Source organism: Oncorhynchus tshawytscha, linkage group LG20 (assembly GCF_018296145.1).
Source record: "Oncorhynchus tshawytscha isolate Ot180627B linkage group LG20, Otsh_v2.0, whole genome shotgun sequence".
Taxonomy (NCBI): domain Eukaryota; kingdom Metazoa; phylum Chordata; class Actinopteri; order Salmoniformes; family Salmonidae; genus Oncorhynchus; species Oncorhynchus tshawytscha.
The window spans coordinates 24,554,886-24,582,521 of NC_056448.1; the positions used below are offsets into that span (position 1 = coordinate 24,554,886).

Consider the following 27,636-nt stretch of genomic DNA (forward strand, 5'->3'; position numbering starts at 1 on the left):
TGTAGAGGAGTTCTTCCGTCACCCCTTCCTGGAGGCGAGCTCGTCCATGAAGAAAAGTGACTAATAGTCCTTATTCATCCATCTTCCCATCCCTAACTGAAACCTCCAAACCATGCCAATATTGATTTTCACTTGTTTTCTTGGTGATTTTTGATGGGTTTGACTTAATTGGCCTATCTATCATATCAAGAGGACAGTCTGATTTATTACTTTGAGAATTGATATTGATATTTTTCTTTCATACAGCAACTCCTGCTGTGACCATGACGTGCTTTCCCAGCTCTGCTTCAGCCAGCTCCTGTAGCAGCTCTTCCACCTCACACCTGGCCTCCCCACCGGTGAGTGTGTGTGTGCATCAATATATACATGATTGTGTGCATGCTATACAGTGTATATACCATGTGTTTGTTTAAAGCATCTTGTAAACAGCGTGATTCAGAGGTGACCGTAGTAACTCATCCGTGGGGCCTCAGTCTTATCACTGATGATGTGTTCAACTCTGTGTGATAAGGCCCAGCTGTCTGACTTAATGACCCATAGGCAGAATAGACTGTTATTGCCCAACAGTTGTTAACTGAAACATACTAGGTTAGAGCTACTGTTGATCAAATCAAATTGTATTTGGTCACATACACATAGTTAGCAGATGTTATTGCGAGTGTAGCGAAATGCTTGTGCTTCTAGTTCTGACAGTGCAGCAATATCTAACAAGTCATCTAACAATTCCCTACCAACTACCTAATACACACACATCTAAGTAAAGGAATGGAATAAGAATATATAAATATATGGGTGAGCAATGACAGAGCAGCATAGGCAAGATGCAATAGATGGTATAAAATACAGTATATACTGTCAAAGTGTGTGTTCAGTCTTGTGTTTGCTGGCTGGTATAGGGCTTTTTGTCTAATCTGTAGTGTAATGTGCTGCTGCCTGTGAAATTTGATGACACCCTTGTGATTCTAGTCTGTTATCAGTGATATTGTATATGGTGGATGGTTGATTGTTTGAAACATAGACGGTGTGGGTAGTTCAGGGTCAATGCTGTGGTCATCGTTCCTGCCTTACCTCTCTCTTTCTCTCTCCTTTCTCTCTCTGCAGCAGTCCCTGGCTGAGGTCCAGCAGGTCCGTACTAAAACACTCGCTTCTCCTACCCAGGATTCCCCTGGCTTCCTCCTCAAGGACTCGTCTGGAGGGGGCTGCAGCAGTAAGAACTCCTCCTGTGACACAGATGACTTTGTCATGGTGCCCGCCCACTATCCCAGTGAGTACACTCTTTACTCTACCAGTGTACTCCCATAGAGCTCAGTCAGTGATGTATAGAATCCAGAAATTGTGAGTGAAGTTTAGAATTTATCACTTTCTCTCTGAGTAAGAAAATAAAGGTTTAAAGCCAGACTAATAAAATGTTACTTTAAAAAAAAAAAATATCTCAATGTATAGATGAAAGATGAATTTGTCGTTTGGATCACTTCAAAGTGATACAAATGAAGGTTTTACAAATTCTAAGTACAGCAGCATTGATAAGAAATTGCAGGTAAGATTTATCCAGGTAATTATGACACATAGAACATGCACTAGGCCGATCTGTCCCTCTGATCCATCCACGACTACAGCAACACAATCTAGCTATATCCCTCTGAATACAAACAAGACTCACAAATGAGAGTTGAGTGATACAGAATAAACATGTAATTTACCTGACAAATGCATGTTGTAAAGGTTATTAATATTGGCTCCTGTCTGTGTGTCTGTCTGCGACAGCTGATGATTTGCAGATTTGAAACCACTGGTGGGTCTGTTGTTAGAGTTGCCTTGATGTTGCTAGCTTGAGCTTCTTAATGAATTGTGGGCAATTTTCATTCAGCAGGGGATTGAGAATATTTTCCTAGTGCAGCATTTGCTAGTTTGACCATATTTCAGACTTCTCAGCACGATCTGTGCCAGCAGCATGCCGGACACTATGGATAATATTTAAGAAAGTCAGCTCTGTCTACTGGGAAGTGAAGCAAGCTAGCTAGGAAACAGATAGATCTGACCACACACGCATTGCTTGCAAATGTGCATAGTCTACCGTTGGGTGATTAGTTTTCAGCTAAATAAACATTCATACTCTTGCAAATGTATCTGGAGTTGCTAGCTGGCTTATTGTTTTCCTCTTGGATGTGGAGTTTATTCTATTTATTCTGTTTATTCTAATGCAACCTTTTTGATGGCGAATTTATTAAACCCTATAGTTGCTGAGTGTCAACTTCTCCAGGCAAGTGTTTGCACTGCAAGAGATCAAGCTTATAACAGCGCTACCATCGCATGGCAGTAGACGGCCTATATTGTTGAACATGTCTATGTCAATTAGAATGACATTTTAGTGCTGCAACATAGCTGACTCACTTGTAAATTGTCATTTTTATGCAGTAGAGTAACCTACATGCTTGTCTGGTACTGACTGATGGCAGGGTGGCTGGCCCAGGAGCCACTTGAGAACTCTCAGATAGAGCACATTATGACGTCTTGTCTGGGTTTGTTTACATTATGTCTTGCCTGGTTTTGTTTTGTCGCCTCGACAATTTGATATTTCATAATCACAAATTATTTAAATGAGACGTACTAAGTCTGGATTTAAGGATGTAGTAGGTTTCTACTCCAAGGTTTCATCAGTTTGGTTTGATGTGTTGCCATGGTTTCTCAGCAGGTGAGCTCACCTGTGAGGGGCCTACTGGAAAGGTGTTCCACGACAGTCTGATGAACAGCGGGTGAGTTTAGTGGTCAGGGTCGTACCTAGATGCTGATGGGAAATACACCCAATCCTACTTCTTCATAGTAATATAATATACATTATAATCACAAAACATTTGTGTTCTCAACTCCTCATTAGCTCTCTGTTAGCCTTTGGTGGCCTGGGCAGTCAGGGCAAGACCCCACCCCACTCCCCCTCCTACAGTGGCTCCCCCAATCCTATCAGGTAAGAGCAAAAACCACTCTTACTGGACAGGAATTCATTCTCAGTGTTCAGACAGATTAAACCATCTAGACATGCTAGTCAGGTCACCCTGGTAGCTGGGTGGTGTATTGTGCACTGAAAGCAAAGGTCGATGATATACCCTTCTATAGTAAGAGGATTAGTGTGTAAGGCTCGATGACCGGCAAGTCGGTAAAGAACAAATTCTTATTTACAATTCATGGCCTACACCAGCCAAACCCTGTGCGCCGTCCTATGGGACTCCAAATCACGGCCGGTTCTGATACAGCGTGAATTCGAAATAGGGTGTCTGTTGTGACACCTCTAGCACTGAGATGCAGTGCCTTAGACCACTGCGCCACTCAGTTGGCCAGAAGGTCAACCCCAAAGCAAGGGCTCTCTCAGCTCTCATTCTCTCTCACTCTGTCTCTCTCTCTTTCACTCTTTCTCTCACATACTTTTACATAGATTTTTTCCTCAGTATTTTTGCCGTTTCACTCTCTTAATGCATTTAACAGATGGGATGGTTAAACGTAACCAACTCCCCCTTTCTCTCTTCTTTCAGTCGGCCTAACGAGTTCTCTGGCAGTAACTGTGGTAACTATGGTCAGTCGGTGCCCATTCCGGTTCCCACTCAGGTCCAAAACTACCAGCGTATGGAGCAGAAGCTCCATTCCCCCAGCCAGGACGGCTCCCCACGGTCAGTGTATGGGCCTTCAGAAAGTATTCACACCCCTTAACTTTTTCCACATTTTGTTGTTACATTTTGTTGTTACACAATACCCCATAATGTCAAAGTGGTATTACATTTTTAGAATTGTTTTATAAGTAAGTTCACCTTTTTGTTATGACAAGCCTAAATAAGTTCATGAGTAAACATTTGCTTAGCAAGTCACATAATATGTTGCAGGGACTCACTGTGTGCAATAATAGTGCAACATGATTTTTGAATGACTACCTCATCTCTGTACCCCACGCATACAATAATCTGTAAAGTCCCTCAGTCTAGCAGTGTATTTAAAACACTGATTCAACCACAAAGACCATGGAGGTTTTCCAATGCCTCGCAAAAAAGGACACCTATTGGTAGATGGGTAAAAGGCATTAATCCTGTTTGCAATAAGGCACTAAAGTAAACTGCATGTCCTGAATAACGAACAAATTGTTATGTTTCGGGCAAATACAACACATCACTGAGTATCACGATTCATATTTTCAAGCATGGTGATGGCTGCATCATGTTATGGTATGCTTGTCATCGGCAAGGACTAGTTGTTTAGGATAAAAATAAACGGAATAGAGCTAAGAACAGTCAAAGTCCTAGAGGAAAACCTGGTTCAGTCTGCTTTCCAACAGACACTGGGAGACAAATTGAACCTTTCAGCAGGACATAACCTAAACCACAAGGCCAAATATACACTGGAGTTGCTTACCAAGAAGACATTGGCCTAGTTACAATTTTGACTTAAATCGTCTTGAAAATCTATGGCAAGACATAAAAATGGCTATCTAGCAGTGATCAACAGCCAACTTGGCAGAGCTTGAAGAATGTTAAAAATAATATTGTACAATCCAGGTGTGCAAAGTTCTTAGAGGCTTTACCCAGAAAGACTCACATCTGTAATCACTGCCAAAGGTGATTCTAACGTATCTCTAATCAATTTGGAATTCATGCTGTAACACAACAAAATGTGGAATAACTCATGGGGTATGAATACTTTCTGAAAGCACTGCAGATATACATGCATTATTTACACACACGCTTATATTAACCTATAGTCTCCTCTGTGGCACAGTAGTATAATTTCTGGCTTGGCGGTAATAGGGAATATTGTCTTATTTTGTGACTTCTCTGTTTCTCTCCCCACCACAGGCTGTCCACCCCAGTGCGTCGCTGTAGCAGCAATAGTTCACTGGGATTTGGAAGGACTGGCCCATCTCTGCCTTACCCAGGAGGCTACGGGGCCTTGGCTGGCCTCCGCAGGCTGTCTGTAGGAGGAGCCAGACCCTTCCAGCTTTCACCTCAAGGTCTGCCAGAGTGCACTGATGTGTCATAAAATGTCTCTTTTTCTCTCCTCTTATTCTTCTTCTTTCTTCCCCCCCCTCTCTCATTTCCCTCTGTGTCTGAAGTGGGTACCATCCCTGAGCTGCCAGGGCAGGTGCGCCCGCTGGGCACAGACACCAGTAGCGGGGGGTCGCAGGATGGAGGTGAGAACCCAGAGTTCCCCTCCTTCTTTCCCTTTTTGTCCCCCTAACTTCTATGTTGACTGTTTTAGTGTTTTGGTTAGTGGTGGATGTCATGGTTAAACTGGTCAGGGGCACTGGAGACTCTTGCTTTGTATCCCAAGGTTATCCACTTCCTGATGGCTTGATCAGTGGGGTTTAAAACTGACTTAAAGGAACCTTTTGATGTTTTACTTCCATGTGTCTTTCCCTCACCTTGTCGGTGTATATATTTAGTCCCTCATCTAATATAATATATATTGACATTTCATTATTCACATTGTGCTGCACTATTATTCCTCCTCTAACCCCTGTCCCTCTCCAGCTCTCCAGTTCCTCGACATGCGGCCTCCCGCTCAGCAGCAAGGCCTGGTCACCCGGCTTCACAGCGCCCCATGTCTCCTCGAGGCTGCTAGCAGGGGCGGCAGGCAAAATATCAGGAAGCAGCACTCTGACCCAGTGGTGGCCAACCACCAGGCAGGCATGGTGACTATGCGGCCCCTGCACTCCTCCCCCAGGCTGAGTGAACTCATGCAGCGCAGCCCCCTCCCCACCATTCTAGGATCTCCCTCGAGAGTAAGTTCATGTTTTGGACAGCACATCAAGTATAAGACCTATGCTTGTGTTTACAGGAAGCTGAGGTATCCAGCAAATGGCTTTAATCAGTCAATCTCACTGTCCATAGTCTTTATATTTTCTACTTTGGCTGAGTCTTGCCTCTGACACTGACATCCTGTCTACAGGCCATCCCACCCTTTGAGTTTCCAAAACCTCCCAGCACCCCCAACCTGGTGACCTTCCTGGCCCAGCAGGGCCTGGTTCTGGCCCCGCCTGGCAGCAGGACTGCCTCAGACCACAGGGACCCAGGACAGCCGCCCACTGGGCAGCTTGGTCAATACAGCCACAGGACCGCAGAGGACAACAAGAGCTTTGGCAGGTCTCAGAGTGCAAGTCGTTTGTCTGACATGTTGCTGATGGCTGCATTTGGAGGCCCGCTGGGGGAGCGGGGGAGCAATGAGAACCTCTGCTCTAACAGAGGAGCCATAGACATCACAGGTGGGCTTAGTAGAGCTGTTTACCAAATTTTACTCTTCAGTAGATGACTACCTGAATGACTAAAGAGAGAGATATATATATATATCTATATATCTATATCTATATCTATATCTATATATATATATATATCAGTGACTGACTGGAGATCCTTGTTTAAAGTTAAGCAACTTCGTTGGTTCACTCTTTGTTTGAATGTTCAGCAAGACTAAACAGATTTCTTCACTCACTTTTTCAACTGGGGTCACGGTATCAATTTAGTGACATTCCACAGGGGTCAATTTCAACACTTAAACCTTTGAAAAAGGGACAAGGATCCCATTTTATTCTAGATGAGATAAGGTTTAATATCATGCTAATTAGTTTGGTCAGGATAGAGGCTTTCAGTGTGGTGTTCAGCTTTGGACTGTATCTGTAGCACATTTGGCGTGCAAAACCACACAAAGAGCCAATCATTTTTGAAGATTGCCTGTCTAAGTGGGTCAGTGAAAGTTGATTCTGATAAGATGGAGGTTTACTTATTGGAATATTATTTTTCAACATACTAAAACATTAACTGTTTTTAAACCCCTGCTGTTGGAGGACATCAGGTTTTATTTATACTGCTCTGCTAATAATATGGGCAAACTGGATGTTAAAAGCATGCATCTAACTACCACGGTAAATGACTACTTGCTCCACTGCACATAGCTAGGTCATTAGTTACTACGGTTCATATTCTCTGGCCTATGTGTTTCTAATTAAAAAAATTAACCTCTCCAGAAATAAGTCTCTCACTGTTGCCGCCTGCTATCGACCCCCCTACGCTCCCAGCTGTGCCCTGGACGCCATTTGTGAATTGATCGCCCCCCATCTAGCTTCAGAGTTCGTTCTGTTAGGTGACCTAAACTGGGATATGCTTAACACCCCGGCAGTCCTACAATCTAAGCTAGATGCCCTCAATCTCACACAAATCATCAGGGAACCCACCAGGTACAACCCTAAATCTGTAAACATGGGCCAAATACACCTCCGCTGTTTTCAATCAGGATCTCAGCGATCACTGCCTCATTGCCTGTATCCGCTATGGGTCCGCGGTCAAACGACCACCCCTCATCACTGTCAAACGCTCCCTAAAACATTTCTGCGAGCAGGCCTTTCTAATCGACCTGGCCCGGGTATCCTGGTAGGATATTGACCTCATCCCGTCAGTCGAGGATGCCTGGTCATTCTTTAAAAGTAATTTCCTCACCATCTTAGATAAGCATGCCCCGTTCAAAAAATGCAGAACTAAGAACAGATATAGCCCTTGGTTCACTCCAGACCTGACTGCCCTTGACCAGCACAAAAACATCCTGTTGCGGACTGCCATAGCATTGAATAGTCCCCACGATATGCAACTGTTCAGGGAAGTCAAGAACCAATACACGCAGTCAGTCAGGAAAGCCAAGGCTAGCTTTTTCAAGCAGAAATTCGCATCCTGTAGCTCTAACTCCAAAACGTTTTGGGACACTGTAAAGTCCATGAAGAACAAGAGCACCTCCTCCTAGCTGCCCACTGCATTGAGGCTAGGTAACACGGTCACCACTGATAAATCCATGATAATCGAACATTTCAATAAGCATTTCTCAACGGCTGGCCATGCCTTCCTCCTGGCTATTCCAACCCTGGCCAACAGCTCCATCCCCCCCGCAGCTACTCGCCCAAGCCTCCCCAGCTTCTCCTTCACCCATATCCAGACAGCAGATGTTCTGAAAGAGCTGCAAAACCTGGACCAGTACAAATCAGCTGGGCTAGACAATCTGGACCCTCTCTTTCTAAAACTCTACGCCGCCATTGTTGCAACCGCTATTACCAGCCTGTTCAACCTCTCTTTCGTATCGTCCGAGATCCCTAAAGATTGGAAAGCTGCCGCGTTCATCCCTCTCTTCAAAGGGGGTGACACCCTAGACCCAAACTGTTAGGCAGGGCAGGATGGATATAGGTCTCTATCTAAAGTCTTTGAAAGCCAAGTTAATAAACAGATCACTGACCATTACGAATCCCACCGTACCTTCTCCGCTGTGCAATCCGGCTTCCGAGCCGGTCACGGGTGCACCTCAGCCACGCTCAAGGTACTAAACGATATCATAACCGCCATCGATAAGAGACAGTACTGTGCAGCTGTCTTCATCGACCTGGCCAAGGCTTTCAACTCTGTCAATCACCGTATTCTTATCGGCAGACTCAATAGCCTTGTTGTTTCTGATGACTGCCTCGCCTGGTTCACCAACTACTTTGCAGACAGAGTTCAGTGTGTCAAATCGGAGGGCATGTTGTCCGGACCTCTGGCAGTCTCCATGGGGGTACTACAGGGTTCAATTCTCAGGCCGACTCTTTTTCTCTGTCTAAATCAATGATGTCGCTCTTGCTGCGAGCGATTCCCTGATCCACCTCTACGCAGACGACATCATTCGGTATACTTCTGGCCCTTCCTTGGACACTGCGCTAACGATCCTCCAAACGAGCTTCAATGCCATACAACACTCCTTCCGTGGCCTCCATATTCTCTTAAACTCTAGTAAAACCAAATGCATGCTTTTCAACCATTCGCTTCCCGCACCCGCCCGCCCGACTAGCATCGCCACCCTGGACAGTTCCGACCTAGAATATGTGGACAACTATAAATACCTAGGTGTCTGGCTAGACTGTAAACTCTTCTTCCAGACTCCTATTAAACATCTCCAATCCAAAATCAAATCTAGAATCGGCTTTCTATTTCGCAACAAAGCCTCCTTCACTCACGCCGCCAAACTTACCCTAGTAAAACTGACTATCCTACCGATCCTCGACTTCATCGATGTCATCTACAAAATAGCTTCCAACACCCTACTCAGAAAACTGGATGCAGTCTATCACAGTGCCATCCGTTTTGTTACCAAATCACCTTATACCACCCACCACTATGACCTGTATTCTTTAGTCAGCTGGCCCTCGCTACATGTTCGTCGCCAGACCCACTGGCTCCAGGTCATCTATAAGTCTATGCTAGGTAAAGCTCCGCCTTATCTCAGTTCACTGGTCACGATAACGACACCCACCCGTAGCACGCGCTCCAGCAGGTTTATCTCACTGGTCATCCCCAAAGCCAACACCCCATTTGGCCGCCTTTCCTTCCAGTTCTTTGTTGCCAGTGACTGGAACGAATTGCAAACATCGCTGAACTTTTATTTCCCTCACAAACTTGAAACATCAACTATCTGAGCAGCTAAACGATCACTGCAGCTGTACATAGTCCATCTGTAAATAGCCCACCCAATCTACCTCATCCCCATACTGTTTTTATTTTATTTACTTTTCTGCTCTTTTGCACACCAGTATCTCTACTTGCACATCATCATCTGCTCATGTATCACTCCAGTGTTAATCTGATAAATTGTAATTATTTGCTCCTATGGGCTATTTATTGCCTACCTCCTAATGCCTTTTGCACACACTGTATATAGACTTTCTTTTCTCTACTGTGTCATTGACTTGTTTGTGTTATTGGCTTGTTTATTGTTTACTCCATGTGTAACTCTGTGTTGTCTGTGTCACACTGCTTTGCTTTATCTTGGCCAGGTCACAGTTGCAAATGAGAAGTTGTTCTCAACTAGCCTACCTGGTTAAATAAAGGGGAAATAAAATACATTTAAAAAATGATTAGTGCTGTGTTTCTGTCCGTCAGCACCCTCTGGTGATGGTGCCATGGCTGCAGGCTCAGCCAGCCCAGCCCAGGTGGTGTTCACTGTGGGCTCCCCACCCAACAGCAGCACCCTACCACACACCTCAAGGACCAGGCAGTACTCAGGTAAATTCTCAGCAGCCTGGTGATGTCATCCTTTACTCAGCACAGCACCACTATGTAATGTGTTAAAAAATGATGATGAAAAACAGCAGTAGAGTATACAATGTATACAATGGCATAGTTTGGTAAAGGTTACAAATGGTACAAATTGGATATGGCAGTATGAAACAAAAAAGGTTGTGGTAGACCATAAGATTCCCTCCTCCCACAATCCCAGGTCCCCATAGACCTGACCCTCCCATCCCCCCTCCCCAGCTCCCACCTGCCAGGAAGATAGTGAGACCCCTCCTAGCTGTCCCACCACAGAATTAGAATGCGACCGGCTATGGCGATCTCAGTGGCAACGATGTACACAATACATTTCCCTATGTTAGCCATGATCTAGTGCCTGTTACCCAGTGCACCCAGTGCCTGTTACCCAGTGCACCCAGTGCCTGTTACCCAGTGCACCCAGTGCCTGTTCTGAGCTTCTTGCCATGCTCTAACCTCTACTTTCTATAGCAGGCTCCTCCAGCTCTATCAGCCCAGTGGGGTCCTTTACCAGCCGATATCAGACAGGCACCTATCTGGAAGGCTTTGAGGATCCCTCCAGTCCACGCTACAGCTTCACGGACCCCATCACGGCCAACATGGGGGGACCGGTCACCTTCCTGGCCCCTGAGCTGCCAGAGGAGACACTGATGGCGGTGAGAGGATGAGGGTGGGCATGGGGTGGGATGTGGGGTTGTTGCTGTCTGTCACTCTCTGTCTCGGCATGTTTCTTTCTGTCACTCTCTCTGTCTCTGCATGTTTCTTTCTCTCATTTCATCTCTGTGTCTGTATTAAGGAATGCCCATTAGAGGGTGACACGGGAACAGGACTCCCGTGGGTCTTGCAGGTCCAGTGGTATTCCAGCAGGAATGGGAGTGAAGTTCTAGAGTCAAGTTCAGGACAGGACAGAATTGACACTCCACAGTAACGGGCAGTAGTTCTAAACAGAGTTTGTTTGGGGGGTTAATATGTATTGTGTGGATAATTTCAGAAGGAGACTGTTTGTAGGGCTAATAGTTAACTTAATAGAAATCTATTTAAAAAAATCCATGGTCATTTTACCCTCCCCCTCATGTCGGCTCAGTCTCGCTCCAGTTGTAGCCAGTCACTACTTTACCTCAAATACATGCAGAGATTTTCACAATTCCACATGTCCATATCCATGAGTTCATCCAACTCTGGGTAAGTATAAGGGCTGTCTTTAGAAAAGTTTGTGGTCATATGCACATCCTTGAAAACATAGGTGCAGGGCTAATAAAGAATACTAGTATAGAACATGAAGGCCCTCACACTGTTAAAGCTCCCAATTCACTACTTTATTGACAATGTTTTCATCCCAAACAGATTCTCATCAGGTCAAATAAAGTGCAAGGGCTGCCTTCATTGCCAAAATCTCATAATGTGGTTATTATCACCTGTGTGCAGCCTAGGCAACTGTCTCGTGAGCGCAGAGCAGCAGCCAAACGCAGCAGTTGCTATGGCTACTCAAATGCAGAGCGGCTCTATCGCATTAGTGGAAACCAAGACTGTTCTCAGGGCATATCTGCCAGTTTTGAATAGCAGAAGTGACTTTTTGTAGCAGGTTAGGAGAATTAACGTGACATGTTAAGATAATTAGGTTTGTAATGGCGAACTTTGTAGTGGTCAATGTGAGTGACCTTGTCTCTCTCTCTCTCTCTCTCTCCCTCTGACTGTCTGAGAGCAGCAGGAGCACACAGAGACCCTGAGGAGCCTTCACTTCACCCTGGACTTTGCCTGCTGTCTGATGGAGGTGGCGGGAGTCAGGGGGACCGGGGCTGGGGCTGTGGCGGAGCAAGGGGACACCTCCCCACCCTCCCTCCTGCAGCAGCAGAGCCTGGTGGCAGACCAGATCAGCTCCCTCAGCCGGGAGTGGAGGTGAGAGCCACCAGCCAATAAAGCTCAACCAGTTCTACCACTATTACTGAAACGACTTTGTCCAGTATTTCCTTTTAATGGAAGAGGAGCTCTTTACAAATGGATGATTAAAGCAAGTCAGACTTGTTTACTGCTCACTTTGACATTCAGAGACACTTTGCGATGACTGTAGGTAGCACTAGCTAAAAAACTTGCCATGAGTCTGATCTGTGTGTGTTTGTGTCTCAGCTATGCGGAGCAGCTGGTGTTGTACATGAAGACTGCAGAGCTCCTGTCGTCTGCCTTACACACAGCCATGGAGTGCATCAAACAGGGCAAACTGTACCCCTCTGCTACTGTCAAACAAGGTAAGACCCAACAACCTTACAACATGGCTGATTGGAGAAGCCAACATTAAAAGCCAACATTTACAGGAGGATATAACATTAAACCTAAGTAGTAGATGATATATCAGTAAATATTCTTGAGCCCAACCCTACTTGGAGTAGGTATGCTCTCTGTCTGTATATAACACTGTTCTTCTCTTAACCCTCTCCTCTGTGACTGTGTGTTTAGTGGTGAAGAGACTGAACAAGCTTTTCAAGTCCAGCGTGTCGTCCTGCCTCTCCCTCAACGCCCGGCTGGAGCGCTTCTTCTCTAGGAAGCACCGTCTCATGGACCACATTAACACTATCACCGCCGAGAGGCTGCTGTTCAGCCACACCGTTCAGATGGTGAGGGAGATACTGTGTTCAGCTCAACACCGTTCAGATGGTGAGGGAGACACTGTGTTCAGCTCAACACCGTTTCTGTCATCTCAGCATCTGATCTCTTCTTCAGCATCTGATCTCTTCTTCACCCTCTACTAGGCTTGTGGTTGACTCGTTTAACCATTTATACAGCTACATGTTTTCATCAACCACGTGCATGTAGTGTGTAGCTGTCATAAAGTGATATTTGAGTTAACCTGATAATAAGGAGTATGATTGGGGTCTTTGCTATTATTCACCCATACTTCCAAACGGAATCCCTTGTATTCAAACCCATTTACAAACCGTTATCGTGGCAGTATTCCTCTCTCCTCTCTGACTTTGCCCACTAACTCCCCCTCTGTCTCTCCCTCTGTCTTTCCCCAGGTGCAGGCTGCTGCTCTGGATGAGATGTTCCACCAGGGAGAGGCGTCGGTGCAGCGCTACCACAAGGCCCTGCTGCTGATGGAGGGCCTATCCCTGCTCCTCACCGAGCACGAAGACATCCTCATCGTTACCAAATGCAAGTCACCTCTCATCTCTCACCACAACCCCTTACCTAGATCTGGTGTAGCAAAATACTCTTAGCAAAAATGTGTATCTTTAATTTACAATCTGTAGAAACTATGAGAATAGGAAGGTTCAGAACTTTTGTGAAACAGCACAGTGGAAAAAATATATGGCAGCTAGAAATCAAAACGGGATGTTCTTCAGAGATAGTTGGGAGGGGTTGAGAATAGCTGAAGGATGGGACTAAAACAAACAAAAGAGAACAAATGTAAATTATAAACTGGTTGGTTTATAATCAGACCGTATACCATGGGTATGACAAAACATGTATTTTTACTGCTCTAATTACATTGGTAACCAGTTTATAATACCAATAAGGCACCTTGGTGGGATTTGTGATATATGGCCAATATACCACGACTAAGGTATGTGTCCGGGCACTTTGTGCTTCGTTGTGCATAAGAACAGCCCTTAGCCATGGTATATTGGCCATATACCACACCTCGTGCCTTATTGCTTAAATATACTGTGTCTGTAAAATGTATGTATAGCTGGAAATAGAAGCCTAAGTATTGTTGTCCATTAGGAACATACATCTTCATAGAACACCATTTTATTTCCATGACTACAGGAATGCAATTTCACACTAAATAGTTTTGGAAGTATACTGTTGTTTACTTAGCTCAGTGACTTGTCCCTTTGACCATATCCATTGATTAACTACTGCTTCTAAACCCGCATCCCCCCCGTTCTCTCTCTGCAGGTAAGGAGTGCATCGAGCGCCGCCTCACAGCACTACAGTCAGGGCTCTGCATCTGAGGACTCAGCACCCGTGGATGCTGCTAAACTATGATGTCAGTCATTCTGGACAGACACCACCATGCCCATTCAATCTGACCCCCTACCTACCAACTCAGTATCCTCCCTCCACCCTCTAGTTTCCATGGAGATACCAGCCAGTGGGGGGGGGTGTTATGAAGGGCCTGGACTGGGTATGCTTGGGACTGGTGACGCTGGTCTCTCATACTCACGGTGGAGCCTGTGACCGCCTGGTTGATGTTGGAGATGAAGGGCTTGTGAGAAGGCCACTACTCACTCCTCCGTGTGTCAGACAGGACCCCAATACACGGACTGAGTGTGTTAGCTATTCATTTCTGTGCAGTGTCCCATACACACAGCCACTTACCGTCAGTAACGCTGCCCTGAGCAATCACAGCCAAGCGGTCTGCCGGAGGATTCTACTGCAGTCACAGACACGCTCCATTTGATTCTGTCAATAATTCAGCGCTAAGCAATCACAAATAGACCCTCACTCCTCTTAAGACATGAGGTATCACTCTATAAGAAGCCACTCTGTGTAAAAAATATTAATCTCAACCCCTACGTGGGGCATTGTGCTATTTTTAGTTTGGCTTGTAATGGTGATTTGTGGACAATAGTATAGCGTGATATTACAGCGAGTGGGCTTAACTTGTCTGTTTGCCTCTTTTTGGTTTCTTTGATGGTTTACATTGATTTAGATTTTATTTGTCGTTTTCAAGGAAACCAGAAGAGTTTAAGAGCGTTAACACAATTGTATGGCCTGTCACAGCCCACAGGCCTGTGTGTGGAGAAAAAAATGTTGTGTGTTATTGACCCAGCTTAATGTACATTCCTGTGATAGAACCATATAAAGGTGCTGTTACAGAAGTATTGTACTTTATTCATCCCTGTCTGTGACAATTTGTTGATGCTAAGTTTGCCGTATTAAGAATGACAATGTTGCCCTTTTGGACCCAACAGATAGATTTTTTTTGACCATAAACAGGAGAATGTAGAGAGGATTGCTGTACGTGCCACTTCTGGGCCTTGACAGAAAATGGACCTCACTGCGCATTTCCTTTTGACCAAAGTGTTTGATATGGCTGCCATGGTGGAAGAACAGCTGGAACTGCATAAACCCCATTGAGCTTTTTAGTCTGAGTGCTTGAGATGGATCATCTTATTAATATTTCCTGAAGTTTGTAGCAAATATTGTTATTTTATCCAGTATAGGCCAGGAATATTGCCCGAATTGAAAAATAAACCAATTTGCACTGATCTCTGACCAGACATGTGAGATTTAGTTGAGCTTTATTTATTGCATATTTTCCCATTCAAACTTCTTATCGGAGTACAGCAATCACAATCAGTTTGTAAGACATGTTGGCAGTAGAGTAGCAGTCCCTGTGACTGGACTACACCAGTGATTGATTACTGGTGTTATAGCACTGTGTTGAGGTTTATCAGTACTGTACAGAAAGAAGAGTGAAGGTGACTTATAAGATGTACATGAAACATTATATGTTCAGTTTTTCATGTACATATTAGGAGAGATTTCAGTTTATATAGAATAATTTCTATGGTTTTTATTGTAGTTTTAGGCGGTTTTGTTTTAGGTTTATTCATAGTCAGATGTATGATGGGTGTCTGAATCTTGACAGGGAAGTGTCATAAGCTATTACATTTTGAAAGGTGCCTTTGAGAAGAAGACCCCCCCCCTAAAAAAAACTCTACATTTGTACACTGAAAAAATATTTGTTGTATTGAGTATGTTTGTTTCCTTTCACAGTAGCCAAAATGAGGACTGACACTTGGAGTTTATCGAATTGTAGTGTATCGGTTGTTAAATGGATATTTGCTGGAAAGAGTTTTGTTTGAGGTGGGTGGCTGTTTCCCAAACCACAGCTCTAGGACCACATCATTGTAACCCCAGCAATAACAATTTGTGGGTAGATAAAATATCTGACAATATCTCTGACGGTGCAATGGACCAGTGGTTAGAAGCGACTTCTACCCACTCCAAGAAGCTTGCGTGTTCCGTGTATGCATTTGTGTGAAACCGTGTTTGTGAAAGAGTGAAGAGCTTTTATATTTCCTCACTACAGGGAACTAACAGAAACGAGAGCAGTCCTACAGCTCTGTTGCATATCGAGCTATGGATCCTACCTGACCGCCTTGTTCGTCATGGGTAGAGCAGTATGAGGAAGGGAGCATTTTCCCCTGTGAAGATTGTCTGAATATTTTGGTTTCCCCATAGAGGCTTTCTGGCCTTTTCACCAGTCAGTAAAAAGTCTCTTTTTTCCTTCCTCTGAAATGTTTCATTTGCATACAGCGTATGTCAATGCATTAACGTCTAGTTTATATGATACACATTCCAGATGATTATGTCATGTCTAGTGACCCATATGCTTCTTGTCACCCAGTGTGATTCCTACAGATCAGCTAGTGTAAAGTGGGAAATGTTCAACGAGTGGCTGGTAGCAAGGCAATGGTAGTCCTTTAAGCTTTTTATGCATCTGTCACTTTTTTGTTTTGTTTCTTACAATTAGTAGCCTAAAGCCACATAAATGTCAAATAAATCACTCTGTAGAAGAATTACAACTTAGAAGGTGGTTAATTGAAAAGCCCATGACGTAAAAGCTTGATCTGCACGCCAATGCTTAGGTGACACTAAAAATACATGCCCACTTCCATAAGGGATATCACTGAAAAAACAAGGTTTTGCCATACAACTTGAGAGGTTTGCAGTTTTGCTTCTATGCTTTATAAATGCAGTATACCTCCAAGTTTGTTCCACACTGCTAATTTACCTTACTATCTCAGACTCTGTATCACTTATAAATAATGATTATAAAGTATGTTATTGCTCTGAATGTGTTTATATTACAAAGCATGGATAGAATCCCCCCCCACACACACACACACACACACACGCCTTTCAAAACATCTTTCAAAATAATAGTATTAGAACAATCCCTACAGTAAATTCTAGATTTTAGTCAGAGTTACAGTGAGCTCCAAAATTATTGGGGTTGTGACTCTTTTTTTGACTGTGCTCCAGCACTTTGGATTTGACATTATACAATGAGTAAAAGGTTAAAGTGCAGACTGTCAGCTTTCATTTGAGGGTATTTTCATCCATATCGTGTGAATGAACCGTTTAGAAATTACAGCACTTTTTGTACATAGTTTCCCCCATTTTAGAGGACCAAAAGTATTGGGACAAAATTCACAGGATGCTGCTGAGGGGAGAACGACTCATAATAATAATAGCCGAAACAGAGCAAATGGAATGGCATCAAACACATGGAAACCATGTGTTTAATGTATTTGATACCAGTCCACTAAATCCGCTCCAGCCCATTCTCCCCAATGAAGGTGCCACATATACGTATATTAAAGTAGTCAAATGTTTTGTTATTTGGTCCCATATTCCTAGTACACCGGGATTACGTCAAGTGTGTGAGTCTACAAACTTGTTGGATGCATTTGCTGTTTGTTTTGGTTGAGTTTCAGATTATTTTGTGCCTGATAGAACACTTCTACATTCATATGGATGCTACTCTGATTATGAATACTCCTGAATAATGATGCGTGGGAAAGTTACAGAAGCACAAATATCAAATAAAAGTCACTCAAATTACACAATACATAATTTACCATTAATTTCTATTGGGCACAAAATAATCAAACAACAAATGCACAAGTTTGTAGAGTCACAAGCTTGATGTAATCATTGCGTTCTATGAATATGGGACCAAATACTACACTTTTGACTACTTTAATACACATAAGTCAATTTGTCCCAATACTTTTGGTCCCCTAAAATGGGGGGACTATGTACAAAAAGTGCTGTAATTTCTAAACGGTTAAATACCCTCAAATGGAAGCTGACAGTCGGCACTTTAACCTCAGTCATTGTATCATTTCAAATCCAAAGTTCTGGAGAACAGAGCCAAAACAACAAGTGTCACTGTACATCTCTGACTGTTGTACACTTAAGCCTGTAAAAGATTTTTAAAAACTATACACATTTAAATGTCTGTGTGATGTATCATTTTTTGGTTTAAAATAATAAAATTGTGCAAGAAATTAAGTTATTATTTGTTTTATTATTGCATGTGGTTAATTTGGTGGTTTTATATTCTAGGAAGTTGAAGTTCCAATGTTATACTTCTGGAGGTGTGCAACAAACTCTCTGTAATGTAATTGAAATGTTAGTCTAGCTACTTCTATACTTATAACATTATTGTACACTGTATAAAAATAGAAACAACAATTTCAATGATTTTACTGACTTACAGTTCATATAAGGAAATCAGTCATATAAGGAAATCAGTCAATGTAAATAAATTCATTAGACACTAATCTATGGATTTCACATGACTAGAAATACAGATATGGAACAGTTGGTCACAAGCACCTTTACAAAAGGAGGCTGCGGGGATCACAAAACCAGTCAGTATTTGGTATGACTAGCATTTGCCTCATGCAGCACAACACATGTCCTTTGCATAGAATTGATCAGGCTGTTGATTGTGGCCAGTAGAATGTTGTCCCGCTCTTCAATGGCTGTGTGAAGTTCCTGGATATTGAACATTGCTGTCGATCCAGAGCATCCCAAATATGCTCGATGGGTGACATGCCTGGTGAGTATGCAGGCCATGGAAGAACTGGGACATTTTCAGCTTCTAGGAATTGTGTACAGATCCTTGTGACATGGGCCATGCATTATCATGCTGAAACATGAGGGGATGGCAGCGGATGAATGGCATGACAATGGGACTCAGGATCTCATCACGGTATCTCTGTGCATTCAAATTGTCATCAATAAAATGCAATTGTGTTTGTTGTCCGTAGCTTATGGCTGCCCATACCATAACCCAACTGCCACCATGGGGATCTCTGTTCACAACATTTACATCAGCAAACTGTTTGTCCACACAAAGCCATACACGCTACGCTGTTTGCCATCTGCTCGATACAGTTGAAAACAGGATTCATCCGTAAAGGGCACACTTCTCCAGCTCCAGTAGCCATCGAAGGTGAGCATTTGCCCACTAAAGTCGGTTACGACGACAAACTGCAGTCAAGTCAAGACCCTGGTGAGGACGATGAGCACATAGATGAGCTTCCCTGAGATGGTTTCTGACAGTTTGTGCAGAAATTCTTTGCTTGTGCAAACCCACAATTTCATCAGGTTGCTGGTCGCAGACCATCCTGCAGGTGAAGAAGCCGGAAGTGGAGGTCCTGGGCTGGCGTAGTTAAATGTGGTTGGCGGTTGTGAGGCCAGTTGGACGTACTTCCAAATTCTCTCAAATTAAGTTGGAGGTGGCCTACGGTAGAGACATTAACATCAAATTATCTGGCAACAGCTCTGGTGGACATTCCTGCAGTCAGCATGCCAATGGCATGCTCCTTCAAAACTTGAGACATCTGTGGCATTGTGTGAGGAAACCACATTTTAGAGTGGCCTTTTATTGTCCCTAGCACAAGATGCACCTGTGTAATGATCATGCTGTTTAGTCAGTTTCTTGATATGCCACAACTGTCAGGTGGATGGATTATCTTGGCAAATGAGAAATGCTCACTGACAGGGATGTAAACACATTTGTGCACAAAATTTGAGAGAAATAAGCTTTTTGTGCATATGGAAAATTTATGGGATCTTTTATTTCAGCTCATGAAACATGGGGCCAACACTTTACATTGCAATTACATTTTTGGTTCAGTGTAATTGTATCCATTGGCATGTTATAATTTCAAGATATAAAGAAGGTAATGTTCCATGAAGAAATATTGTGTAGCTTTCCTTCAGCTGTTTAAAAGTATTTTTGCAGTAATGGAAGAAATTTAAAATGATTTATCTTGCTACATCCATTAAAGGACTTATAAATTATTTATAAGTCACCATTCATTGAATATAAGAATATAATTTATGTCTCATGAGTTTAGATCAATGTTGTACCCCATCAGAACCCAACATATAAGCTTGTTTTACTCCATTGTTTGGAAGCAAAGTAAATGTAAACAAACACTATATGGCCTCAAAACCTGGTTAAATCTATAATTGTGATATCATGGGTTGTCAGTTTTGCAACCATAGCTTTGTATTTGAGTGGTTTACACATCCCTCAGTATTTCTACCTAAACAGGGACGGGGACAAAACTATTGCACATGTCTTGCTCTTTCTTCTTGGCGTTTCAGAGTAGGGCACCGATTAAAGGTGTTATCTTTTGGGGATAGCATTACAGGAGTGGTAGATGCACGTCGCTTAAATCGAATGATAGACGGAAAGAGGGAACTAAGCCTATCGGTTTTACTGTCGTTTGATGAAGTGGTTCTCCCGATTTATGTAAAAGTTGGGTATGGGAAATATGCTGTTGAGACCCTATTTACAGAAATTGCTGCAGTGGTACAAATGTAAAACATTGGACACGTGGAAAGTGTAAATAAATAAATGTGTAGTAGTTGAAGAGTCAGATTAAGCATGTTTCTGTAGTTGTGAAAGGAATCACGTTCCCAAATCCCCGGAGTGCCCTGTAAGGATGAAGGTCGCAGTAGCTAGGATCAGGACTATCAAGCAGGTTTTCTATGTAGAGACAGTGAGAATTGCTGAAGGGGTGAGTAGAGATTGTAGTGGATGTCCCACATCTGCAGTGAATACCATGCAGGAGAAGGATTCCGACACACGAACAGTGAAGAAGGTGGACTTTGTTGCGTTCACTTGTTCACTAGTCAAACGAATCAAAAATCTAATTAGCTTGACATCGTTGTGAAAGCGGCAAATAGGTTTCTGGGTCTTTACAGCCGAAATGTTAGAAGGACTACTGAATGAAGAGGTTGCTGTGCTGTGTATGGATCTGAATAGGCATTTAAATCCAACTGAAGGAGTACAGTGTTTTGTTTGAAATATAGCGTGCATTTGCTTAGTGTTTTTGTTGTTGTTGTTGGTAATTAGTATGAATTTGTTCATCCAAAACATATTTTGTTTTTTGGGTATTTTTACTACCTCGTAGAATAGGTGGCGGCAATACATCTAATGAGTGTAGTCTGCCAATAAACCTCGAAGAAGAATACGAGCAACGCGCATGCGGTGTTTGTGTGGGGCTTTTGCTAGCTTAGCCGTGTAACAAGCTGTGCATCCCTGCGCGAAACGATCAACCAAATAGGCCTTATTCTAACATCGGAAGCAGGCTACTGTAGTTGGGTATCTCTCTAATTCTTTGTTGTGTTATATTTTATGTTAGAGTTAGGTCAGGTCGTTGTCTATATTAGTTAGCTCAACTAATCCACATAAAATGACTGATCAATCATCACTGCTGCTTCGAAAACAACTGGCAGGTAAAATAGCTCGCTACACAACCGTTAGCTAACTTAACGTTAAACACGCTTTTTACCGTTAACTTTCTACCTAACGTTAGTGACTAATCACTTGTAGTCGAATTATGCTGGTTTTTGCTTGTATTGAATATGTCAACTTAGCTATTTACAGCTATTAGCTACGCAATGCAAATTCACAGCTGATAAATGTTTAGCTAGCTAACGCGTGACACCACTTCTTTGCTTGTAGTTAGCTAGCAAGCTGGCTAGTTAACTAGCGAAACACAACATTGATAGTAACGTTAACACGTTAGTAGCTATTTTGCTAAGGCTTGTGGAGTAGTGTACCAGGTACGCCACTTCAAAGCCAGCTGTCTCAAACTACATACATTTCCATTGTAACTGGTTAGCTAACTAACAAAGTTAGTTGAATTCCAGTAGGATGTTTGAGAAAAGCTTGACAACACGCACGGCTAACGTTACAAGTAAAGCACATTTTCCAGGCTGGGGTTTTGGGTAACGTCAGTGTGTTTGTTTAATCTTTTTAGAGCTCAACAAGAACCCCGTGGAGGGATTTTCTGCCGGTCTCATAGACGATGATGACATCCATCAGTGGGAGGTGGTCGTTATTGGCCCTCAAGATACATTATTGTGAGTATGTTTTACTAACTTCGTGTGTTTGGAAAAGTCATTTGCTACGTCCATCTGATTTGCAAATGGTCTCATCTTCTCTTTACAGTGAGGGTGGTTTCTTTAAAGCCTACCTGACCTTTCCCCATGACTACCCTCATAGGCCCCCGAAGATGAAGTTCATCACAGAAATATGGCATCCCAATGGTAATTGGTTTCATGTGCTATTCTTACTTACTTAGGCCTTTTGTATTCCTTGTGGAACATAAGCCATCGTGGAATGCTTCCATCCCTTTCTGTGCTCGCTCCACTTTCACACCTGCTGCCAAACTAACCCAGATTTAGATGCTAGATTGTGGAGACAATTTATAGATCGGCAGGTAAGGGTGCTCTCGAGCGGCTAGGTGTTCTTTAGGTAAGGGTGCTCTCGAGCGGCTAGGTGTTCTTTACTCTTCGGCCATCAGATTTTCCACCAATGGACACCACTGCACTCTGTACTCCTCTGTAAACAGGCCCTCTCTGTATACCGGTGCAAGACCCACTGGTTGATGCTTATTTATAAAAACCATCTTGGGCCTCACTCCTCCTGTCTGAGATACCTACAGCAACCCTCATCTTCCAGCACCCATTCTGACAGTCACATTCTGTTAAAGGCCCACATCCCTGGATCGCTCCTCTTTTCAGTTCCCTACAGCTAGCCACAGCAACGAGCTGCAAAAAAACACTCAAACTGGACAGTTTTATCTCCATCTCTACACTCTTACTGACACTTGTGGCTGCGTCATGTGTTTTTGTCTCTTCAATTTTGTGCTGTTGTCTTTGCCCAACAATGTTTGTGTTGCCATGTTTTGTTGTCTTAGGTCTCTCTTTATGTTGTGATGTGTGTTTTTTCCTACATTTAAATTGTTTATCCCAGCCTGTCCCCATAGGCCTCTTGCTAGGCTGTCATTGTAAATAAGAATTTGTTCTTTGACTTGCCTGGTTAAATGAAGATTAAAAATAAAATGTGCTATCCTCTCTAGGCGATGTCAGACCATCTGCTCTGTGCTTGGTCTCTAGGTGGTTTTAGGTTTTCCTCTTTAGTGTTTGCCTTGTGTGTTCTATGTTAGGGCCTGTTTTGTGATTGATTTATTGTTTCTTCTTAGTGTCCTATCCAGCACCGCTTCCTCCTCTTAAGTTGTGCTTCTATTGGGACCTGTTTTTTAATTTCCCACAGCCTGATGTTGCTGTTGCAGTCTGGCCAGTGGACTCCCAGAAGTCGAATAAGACGGTGTTTAATGAATGACTTTAGTTCAGCATGTTCGTAGTAGTTTCCATGTTATCCATGTTTCAGATCTGTACAGAAGAATGTATTTGACATTTAGAGTTTTGTTTCATGTGCTATACATCTAGCCAGCACAGGTTGATTCCTGTCCTCCCCCTCTCCTCCCTCTCTCAGTGGCAAAGAATGGTGACGTGTGTATCTCCATTCTGCATGAGCCCGGAGAGGACAAGTTTGGCTATGAGAAGCCTGAGGAGCGCTGGCTGCCCATCCACACTGTAGAGACCATCATGATCAGTGTCATCTCCATGCTGGCCGACCCGAACGGCGACTCACCCGCCAACGTGGACGCAGCCGTTAAGTCTCATAAATTCAAACATACATCCTCAGACAGGGGAAACATGCATTCCATTCAGTTAGAAAAAGCTGAAATTATGGTGCTAGTTTTTTTTTATGGTCTCTGTGAAATGTCACTGCTCATGATTTGTCTTGATATTTGGTAGTGGTGAGGGATACTCCACCATTTAGTTGATTGTAGTGATTGTTAAACCCAGGGTTTTGATGTACAGTTGTATTGTGCCCTGCAGAAGGAATGGAGAGAGGATCCTTGCGGAGAGTTCAAGAGGAAGGTGGCTCGCTGTGTACGAAAGAGTCAGGAGATGGCGTTTGACTAGGCCCCCTCCGACACAAACCCAGTGAGTCCCTTTCTGGATCCACACAGCTTTAATTTCACACTCATGTTGCAGAAAGTGAGACTCATTCAGTGCCTTGGTTGGTCACTAATTAATCTTCCATTATGTGTTTCCTAGTCTTGATGCTCCTTTGTTATATTTTATGTCTGCAAGCTAACTGTTTTTTCTTTTTTAGCTGAAATTTTTACCTTGGCGGATACATCATGTCACTCTTCAATAAAGACTTTTGCACCAGTGTTCTGCTCTTAGAAAGATGTGGAATAAAAAGCCAACTCTTTTCTTTAGTTTTGTAAATAGGGTCAGGGTCAAGTAAATGTGTGTAGATAAACATCCCCCTCATGGTTATTGTCCAGTTCTCACCTTATACTTATTTATTTAGATGATCATGACAATTCAAGATGTGTTTTTTGTTTTGATGAGCTTATTCTTTATTTTCAACCTGCCACTGAGCCATCTATTTTAGACTTGTCTCTTATGCAATTTTGGAGTTCAGAGTATTTGAAGAGATTGTTACCAACAAAGGCTTTTGTTGCCTGTTCTATACCCCTGGAAGCCCATCCCCTCAAGTGTTCTGCAAAGTCCTTTCAAAGAGGTCAATACACTCTGCTGCCTTAAGTTGTTTTCCTGTAAGCAAAGGAAACTGTCTCCAGTGATGTCAACATCTGTCTGGATACATTTCTTCTGTGTTTGATCAATATATTTTTGGGGATAAACCAAAAACATTAGCATGATGAACAGAGAATATTTTTTTGTAATAAAGATCATCTAAAATTTTTATTGTATGTAAATATGTACTGTATCAAATTAGTTGTACTTAAGGGTGAATGTTTGTGTACTTGAGTCTCCTTGCTGTTATAGCTTAGATTTTTAGGGACATGTCAGTTTGCCCTTTGTCTATTCTTGTGAATCATTTTAGCTTTGGTCACATGTACACAGAAAAGTAATCTTATTTTAGATTTGCCTCAGCCTTTTTGTTTTGTGTGATGAATGAAGTGATGTCACTTTTGGTTAAATGTTTACTCAAGTATAGACATTTTCCTGTGCAAGTGGATTAGACTGGCCCTCCGCAACACAATTTCGTGTTACGCAAAATCTAATAATGGAAGTGGCGATGGATTGTTAGAACAAGAAATAAAACTTGTAGCTCAATAGTTCTACCCATTCACCTGTGTGACGTGAAATTGTAGGCATTTACACCCACAGTTAATGTCTAACTTGAGCCCAATAAATTTTTGAAAATGATCTTCATGTTTTACACAATTAACAAGAAAAATACAATGCTGTTCTTACATTTTGTCAAAGATCGACAGGGACACATTAAGCACCAGCTTAACATGATCAATGAAACAATAGCACGTCCATGTACTCTTCTTATTCAGTATAAAATCATCTTAGCCACACGAAAGTGGAGGCCCGAAAAATCCATCTACCTCGCATTAGTTTAGAATAACCTCCAGCACTCCTGAGTTGTCTACTGTCCAGGAGCTGAAAGGCTTTTGTTCATGAATTGTTTCTTGACAAAGCACATCCACCACTGAAAAAAAAGAGTCACAGTCCAGGTTAGTCCAATCAATTAAGTAATCTGCAATTTCACTTTATTGTCAATGTTAGGACTTGAGTACGACAGATAGGGAAGTCAAATATTACAGTCTCACCTTGCTGGGTTTGTCTGTCTGGGGGTCAAACACACGGTCACACAGCCTCAGCCCTGTCTCCTGGCGGATCTGCTGCAGGTACGCCCTCATTGTCTCTGATCAGGGACAACCAGAAACCAAATCAGATCAATTAAAAATAAGTGATTAACGTACTACTGGCATTCCCACATCTAATCCTGCAAGGACTTGTGCTAATGCTCCTTACCCTCTTCCTGCTTGTTGCTGGGCTTTGCATACATGGCGTTGAGAGGGAAGCCAGGTTCTCCAGGGATGGGGAAGTTAGTGATGCCCAGAGTGTACATTTCCTTCTCTCCCTGACCCCTGGAGCTGCACTGTAAACACAAAGAATTTGGGAGGGGAGTTCACAATACAAATGTCTTTCTTTGCATTCTTCTGAGGACCTAACATTCTATAACTTAGGGAGGGGTTATTTGGATTCATTAGCCATTTAGTTAATTAGAAAATCACATTGGCAATCAAATCAGATTCAGTTACCTTCTGTAGCTTCTTCAGACATTCAGAAATGTAAAGGGTGACGTAGATCAGAGTCCTGTCTGCCTCGTTCTGGGAAGGGGGACAGGTTGTTAACTCCAAGAATACACCAAACCTTTTGTATTCTCATTACTACTGACTCTAGTCTATCTGTAATCTGATAACATGAATAGGCGTATGCGAGCAGAGCCTAGTTTCAGTCACCATCCAACTTATGGGCAGCAGTGGTTAGAATGCTAACAGAGCTATGAGAAGATTGTATTGCCGATATTGTAGTGTCAATATTCAGAGGCAGGCTGGGGCATGTTGGAAAACTAGGAGCAAAGCACTGTAGCAAGAGGCCTAAAGGATAGGTACTGTAAAAAAATAAAAAGTCACTTCATTAAAACATAGACAGTATTCCTTACATGTCAGGTGACTACTTTTACAGTCACTATTTTACTCATAGACAATACAATAATTCTGTTTTCCTTTACCTTGATTTCATAATTCTTAAAGAAGACGTTGGCTTTGAAATAGTAGATGGCCTCTTCAATGATGTCAGAATCTTTGGCTGAAATAACACCAGTATTGAGTATACAGGAAGTTAGGGAATGATGGACAAGTTCTTCAAAATAAAGAGAATGAACACGCGACTGACTCATGACACCAAATAAGGAAGAAACATGCACCGCCAGGCAAACAAAGTCAGAAGCGAATGAAAAAAACGGATGTGCAGGTTGAAAGAGTATGGATAGCTCAATTATAAATCACAGAATACTTTTTCGTATCACACATGAACTTTGTCCATTATTGTAGCCTATTTTCTAAACACCATGTGTGGATGGTACGAGTTTGCAAGCTGAAACGTACTCTCTTTTGCTGCAGGGCCCTTGAACTGGGTTTTTAGTGGCAGCATAGCCATGTTCCCCACCATCTTGGTGTCCCCATCCATCAAGCCAGAGTGGTACGCCTGCGAAGCAAATTGAAAAAGTTGATGTTTGTATAGTATTATGGCCCTTTCGTGAGATTAAGAATGTGTTCTTAACCGTCTTGCCTAGTTAAATAAAAAATTAAGATGAGAAGCCAGTGCACCTGATAGCTGTCAATAATACTAGTAGTTACAAAAGAGCAGATTAGCTAGCTAATTTAGAAACTAGCCATATTAGCTGCAAGCGCTAACATTAATTTGCTAGTTTTCATTTAAATTGGCAACTAGTCTGTCTCACCATCATGCAATATTGTACATCAAATTACGTAGCCAACTTCTTCTGGGGAGGTAAAGGCATCACCAATTGCTAGCAATTCTACCGTCTGTACGTCATTAGGGTGCATACATGCACAATTATCATACAAATAATCCCATTTCAGTATTGCTACACACTTGATAAAGGTTGTTCATTTAAGAGGTGGTCATAATATTGTAATTTACTTACCGGCATTTTGAGAAATAAATGTCAATCTTTTAACCCAGCAAAATAAAAATGTTTCGTTTGCCAGAACACTGCTTCCGCCTGTCCCACCCAACAGAATTACAGGAAGTAGACAGATGCGGCGTGTAGAATATTTGAATGGCCACAGGGTGGTGCCAATTTAAC

The 27,636-nt window shown here is 42.8% G+C and overlaps 3 protein-coding genes across 10 annotated transcripts in view; 2 read left to right on the top strand and 1 right to left on the bottom strand.

Moving 5' to 3' along the window:
• ulk1b (unc-51 like autophagy activating kinase 1) overlaps window positions 1-15,283 on the top strand; it is a 31,683-nt gene extending 16,400 nt beyond the window's left edge. The window contains exons 11-27 of one of the 8 annotated variants that reach the window (XR_006079457.1): window positions 6-56; window positions 247-338; window positions 1,102-1,264; window positions 2,690-2,753; window positions 2,876-2,962; window positions 3,525-3,659; window positions 4,833-4,987; window positions 5,090-5,167; window positions 5,508-5,758; window positions 5,926-6,238; window positions 9,921-10,043; window positions 10,542-10,726; window positions 11,776-11,966; window positions 12,195-12,313; window positions 12,522-12,719; window positions 13,082-13,217; window positions 13,968-15,283. Coding sequence is in view for 7 of the 8 variants with exons in the window: in XM_024382229.2 (XP_024237997.1) it covers window positions 6-56; window positions 247-338; window positions 1,102-1,264; window positions 2,690-2,753; window positions 2,876-2,962; window positions 3,525-3,659; window positions 4,833-4,987; window positions 5,090-5,167; window positions 5,508-5,758; window positions 5,926-6,238; window positions 9,921-10,043; window positions 10,542-10,726; window positions 11,776-11,966; window positions 12,195-12,313; window positions 12,522-12,679; window positions 13,082-13,217; window positions 13,968-14,023 (2,357 nt within the window). In the remaining variant the exon portion in view is untranslated. The remainder of the gene's footprint in view (window positions 1-5; window positions 57-246; window positions 339-1,101; window positions 1,265-2,689; window positions 2,754-2,875; window positions 2,963-3,524; window positions 3,660-4,832; window positions 4,988-5,089; window positions 5,168-5,507; window positions 5,759-5,925; window positions 6,239-9,920; window positions 10,044-10,541; window positions 10,727-11,775; window positions 11,967-12,194; window positions 12,314-12,521; window positions 12,720-13,081; window positions 13,218-13,967) is intronic. The other 7 variants (XM_024382229.2, XM_024382231.2, XM_024382233.2 and 4 more) reach the window with 7 other exon arrangements.
• Window positions 15,284-21,061: 5,778 nt separating this feature from the next.
• Window positions 21,062-24,687, top strand: LOC112220374 (ubiquitin-conjugating enzyme E2 G1). The gene is made up of 6 exons (XM_024382228.2): window positions 21,062-21,350; window positions 21,878-21,980; window positions 22,069-22,166; window positions 23,398-23,576; window positions 23,808-23,915; window positions 24,088-24,687. The coding sequence occupies exons 1-5, from the start codon at window positions 21,308-21,310 to the stop codon at window positions 23,892-23,894; spliced, it is 510 nt and encodes a 169-aa protein (XP_024237996.1). The 5' UTR covers window positions 21,062-21,307; the 3' UTR covers window positions 23,895-23,915; window positions 24,088-24,687.
• Window positions 24,688-25,137: 450 nt separating this feature from the next.
• Window positions 25,138-27,601, bottom strand: LOC112220373 (actin-related protein 2/3 complex subunit 3-B). The gene is made up of 7 exons (XM_024382227.2): window positions 27,475-27,601; window positions 26,912-27,011; window positions 26,536-26,612; window positions 26,063-26,131; window positions 25,773-25,899; window positions 25,568-25,662; window positions 25,138-25,446 (listed from the first exon to the last, which is right to left on the bottom strand). The coding sequence occupies exons 1-7, from the start codon at window positions 27,478-27,480 to the stop codon at window positions 25,384-25,386; spliced, it is 537 nt and encodes a 178-aa protein (XP_024237995.1). The 5' UTR covers window positions 27,481-27,601; the 3' UTR covers window positions 25,138-25,383.
• Between the last annotated feature and the right edge of the window lie 35 nt (window positions 27,602-27,636).